Source organism: Carlito syrichta, unplaced genomic scaffold (assembly GCF_000164805.1).
Source record: "Carlito syrichta isolate Samal-C Ts95f unplaced genomic scaffold, Tarsius_syrichta-2.0.1 Scaffold283940, whole genome shotgun sequence".
In the NCBI taxonomy this organism is placed as follows: Eukaryota; Metazoa; Chordata; class Mammalia; order Primates; family Tarsiidae; genus Carlito; species Carlito syrichta.
This window is the reverse complement of record NW_007228036.1, coordinates 91902-96446: the sequence shown is the minus strand read 5'-3', so window position 1 is coordinate 96446 and position 4545 is coordinate 91902. Positions and strand designations below refer to the sequence as shown.

General features: G+C 38.6%; 1 protein-coding gene across 1 annotated transcript; it reads right to left on the bottom strand.

The window, feature by feature from the left end:
* Positions 1-2587: 2587 nt before the first annotated feature.
* On the bottom strand, positions 2588-3523 carry LOC103254532 (olfactory receptor 10G9-like). Its single transcript, XM_008052602.1, has one exon. The coding sequence runs from the start codon at positions 3521-3523 to the stop codon at positions 2588-2590; it is 936 nt and encodes a 311-aa protein (XP_008050793.1).
* Positions 3524-4545: the final 1022 nt, after the last annotated feature.

Below are 4545 nucleotides of genomic sequence, written 5' to 3'. Positions count from 1 at the left end.
ACCGCCTGGGCAACTTGGCAAGACCTTGTCTCTACAATAAATCAAAAATCAGCCGGGCGTGGTAGCACGCACCTCTGGTTACAGCTACTTGGAAGGCTAAAGCGGAAGGTTCACCAGAGCCCAGCAGGTCATGGCTGCGATGGCCGGGAGCGAGCCACTGCACTCCAGCCTGGGTGACAGAATGAAACTCCAACTCAAAAAAAAAAAAAGAGAAATTTATTTCTAAAATACCATGACAAAGTAGCTGGTACAGATTTAACTTCCTTATAAATGTAGAAAATGTAGAAAAGTGTAAAAAAATGTATCATTTTTATAGTGTGCCATAAAAAATTACTAAAGAAAATTTTTAAATTGAATAAAATGATACCAGATGGCAGCATGTAAATGTAAAACATAAAAAGCACTGGAAATGGTAAACATAGAAGACAGTTCACTGTTTAAAACCCCAATTGTAATATCCTACTAAGTTTATAACATACCTAGAAATTAAATATAGGATAACAATATTTTTTTAAATGCATGAAGCAGTAGCATAGAGTGAAATGGATGTAAGATTTTGGATTATTCAAGATATAGTATGTTGAGACATCTACACTATCATATTCATCTCAGCATTATTAATAGCCAAGATATGGGAACAACTTAAGTGTCTATCAATAGATGGAAGAATAAAGAGAATGTGGTACATATGTACAATGAAATACTAGTAAGCCTTTTTTTAAAAAGGAAATTTTATTTGCAGCAATTTGGATGAACCTGGCTAAATGAAACAAGCCAGATCCAGAAAGACAAATACCACTTGATCTCACTTATATATGAAATCTTAAAAAAACCCTCAAACTCATAATAAGAGAATAGAATAGCAGTTGCCAGGGACTGGGGGTCAGAGAAAAACAGAAGATATTGGTCACAGAGTACAAACTTGCATTATGCAAGATGAATACGTTCTGGAGACCTATTGTACAGCAGGTTTATTACAGTTAATAAGAATGTACTATATACTTAAGACTTTTGCTAAGAGGGTAGGATCAAATGTTCTCAATGCACACCCATAAAAAGGTAACTATATGAAATTATAGATATTTTAATAACTTTTTAAATAGTAATCGATTCAACCCCATAAATACACATGATTTTTCTTTGTCAAGTATGTCAATAAAGTTGGAAAAAAATGAATGAAATTATTATGTAAGTAGTTAGGGAGTCATTGAAATAATTTGTAAAGAGAATGATTCTCGGAATAAGGTCATCTGTCTGGTAACCCCAGATTTGATTTTGAAAACTTTTACTATGATATTTTTATAAATCAACATCACTCAAGGCACTTTTGCTCTTATTAACTAATTTAGTCCTTATAACAACATTTTGAAAGAGGATTTTTTACAAGTGGGAAACTAAAGTATAGAACACAAAATGTTTTCTAAACTTATTTGAACATGTTTGTGTTTTGGTTGCATGCAATTCTAACACTTCTATTCCATTATATACAGATGCTCACAAGTATGGGTTATGTATGGGATATGTACCTGTGTATTAAGTTCTTTAGAATGTTTTGTCTGTGCCAGGCCTTATCGTTCTAATTTGTGAAAGAAATACGTTGAAATGCCGTAACAAGTTACCTAATTATATTTTCATTTTTCTGCTTTCTAAACAGAAAACACCCTGTAGTATGGGGCATCCCTGTCCTGGAGCAGGCTATAGTTTAGAGTAGCTGAATTTCCAAGGCTTTCATGTGGGGGCAGAGGAGATATCTGGATAACCAAACAGCATTATCTTTAGAAAAAAGATGACATACAGCCCTGTTCTGTGTTAAATCTGAGCATCTGGTTAGGTAATACAGGAAATTCAGGCTCAGAGTATGTGATGGAGACTAAGAGTTATCTGCTGTTAACTTCATCCAGAAGCCATTCACCAACCTAAAAATCTGCAGGGATCTTGCAAGATGGCAATGGCTCCCAGCTACTGAAAAGAAAACATGAACACCAGAGCTTATCCTGGCAGTCCTGCAGAGATCAAAGCTTGCTTGGAAGAAGATTAGGTCTTTTCCCAGACAGGAAGACTGAGAGGAGAGTTAACCATCTTGGGACCCACTCTAACACACGTACACACACACACACACACACACACACACACACACACACACACGCACACACACACAGTTGTTTAATGAGTTAAGAAGGCATTTTTATAGCTGCAGCCATGAGTAAATGACCTCTAGTATTTGATGCTACCCTTGAACAATATCTTCATGATTGCAAATTCCCAAGTTTGTGTGCACAAGAAATAACAAAAATGAAAGCATATTATCTACTTAAATATATGAATAACTCAACCCACTGTACCCTCAAATTAGAATATGTATTTCCTTAAAAGGGAAAACGAAATCTATCGCAAAGAAATGTCTATTGCAACTTCAAAAATTACAACTGTGACTTTAAATTTTCTAGAAATCTCTATGAAAGAAAAATTTCTGAGTAGGTGGTTTTTAGTACTTATGACACGGAGGATTATACATGCAATAAGTTTCCTGTTGATAATTAAATTTTATTACTACTTTGGAAGATTGAGCATATTTACTCCCTAGTGTTTATTCTCTCTGAAAATGTGCTACTTTGTCTTTAAGCTTCAACAGAGCTTTCTTCACCTCCTTGTTCCTCAGGGTGTATACAATGGGGTTGAGAAGAGGAGTCAGCACACTGTAGAAAACTGCCACAATCCCATCTACAGCATCCCTGGAGCTTGGTCTCAGGTAAATGAAAAGACCAGGGCCAAAGAAGCAAAGGACCACGATACAGTGGGAGGCACAGGTCTGAAGGGCTCTGTGTCTCCCCTCTGAGGTGCGGATCCTCAGGATGGACCAGACAATGGACACATAGGACAACACTATCAGGAAAAAGCAGCCTGAGGCCACTATTCCAACACTCACAAAGATGACCATCTCAACGGCTGAGGTGTCTGCACAGGCCAGTTTGAGAAGCGGTGGTGCATCACATACATAGTGCTGAATCTGATTAGGTCCACAGTAGGGCAAATGGAATGTCAACATGGTCTGAACCGCAGAGTGCAAAGAACCACTGAGCCAAGTGCCAGTGGCCAGAAGGGCACATGTTCTGCCACTCATCATACTAGAGTACCTGAGTGGGTAACTAATGGCCAGGTGGCGATCATAGGACATGACTGTATAGAGGAAACACTCGGTGCTTCCCAGGAGGTGGAAAGAATAGTGCTGAGCCATGCAGCTGTGGAAAGAGATGGCTCTGCCAGCCTGGGACAGCAGGGTCATCAGCATTTTGGGCACCGTGACAGTGGAGAACCACATGTCAATGAAGGACAGGTTGGTGAGGAAGTAGTACATGGGGGTGTGGAGGTGAGAGTCTATCCAGATCACCAGCAGGATGAGGAGATTTCCTACCACAGTGAGCACATAAACTGTCAGGAAGATTCCAAAGAGAGGGATGCCCAGGGCTGGAGCATGAGGAAAACCCCTGAGGATGAATGTTGCCACAAAGCTTGTGTTGGACATTTCTTCTCACCCTTGATCTCTGTCACTGTGGGAATATAAACAACACCCAGTACTGAGAAGTTAATTAAGAGCTGAGGTCCGTTTGTTATGCAACAGCTTCATCAAACATGGTGGATAATTCTAGCGTTACAAAGCTCCTTTGGTAATGGTGATGCTGAAATGATTTCAAGTGTCTGTCTAACACAAAGACACACACACATAAATAGAGATAGATATATATGCAAAGCAGGAAAAACACACTGTATCAGATTTCCAATGGTGCATTAAAAATTGCCACAAGCTAAGTGTTATAAAGCATGAAAACTTATTTTCTCGCCCTTTCGGTGGGTCGGGTCAGCTGGGCTGTCTGCTCAAGTTCTTATCAGGTTTTCATCAACATGTCAACTGGGACATCTGGATTCTCTTCCAGGCTTAACGAAGATGTTGACAAGATTCTGTTTTCTCCGGTTATAGGACAAAGGTCCCAGTTTTCTTGCTGGTTGTTGACTGGACATGTCACACTCAGCTTCTTGCTGTCACTGTAGGTGCTAAAATCCTAGTCACCTGTTTGTTTGTTTGTTTTGTTTCTTCAAAACATGACAACTTACCTAAAACTCTCTCCAGTTTTCTATAACAAAATGTTATGCAATACAATATAGTCAAGGGGTTGATATCCCATCTTATTCACAGGTCCCACCCACACTCAAAGAAAGGCTATTAAATAGGGACAGTGTACCAATGTGCAGAATTTTGGAGGCTACCTGGAATTCTACTTACCACATTCTATTTTTCTACATGGTTCATGGGAAATTTTTTAAATAAAACAAGAATTTAATTGTTGGCAGCAATAAATGTTTCAAATGCATAGTCACCCTAAATCATCCTCTAGTTTCTACATCTGTTACTTGGCATTACTAACATGTACATCACTGAAAATTATAAGTATTTTATATGATGTAAAGTACTCAGTATTGTGCTTGGCACAAAATAGGTTTTGATAGAGAGTGAGTGAGTTAGATAGCGAGATCAAGAGTGATAGATAG

Coding starts and splice junctions, on each gene's coding strand:
- LOC103254532 (XM_008052602.1), bottom strand. CDS start 3,523: ATGTCCAACACAAGCTTTGTGGCAACATTCATCCTCAGGGGTTTTCCT.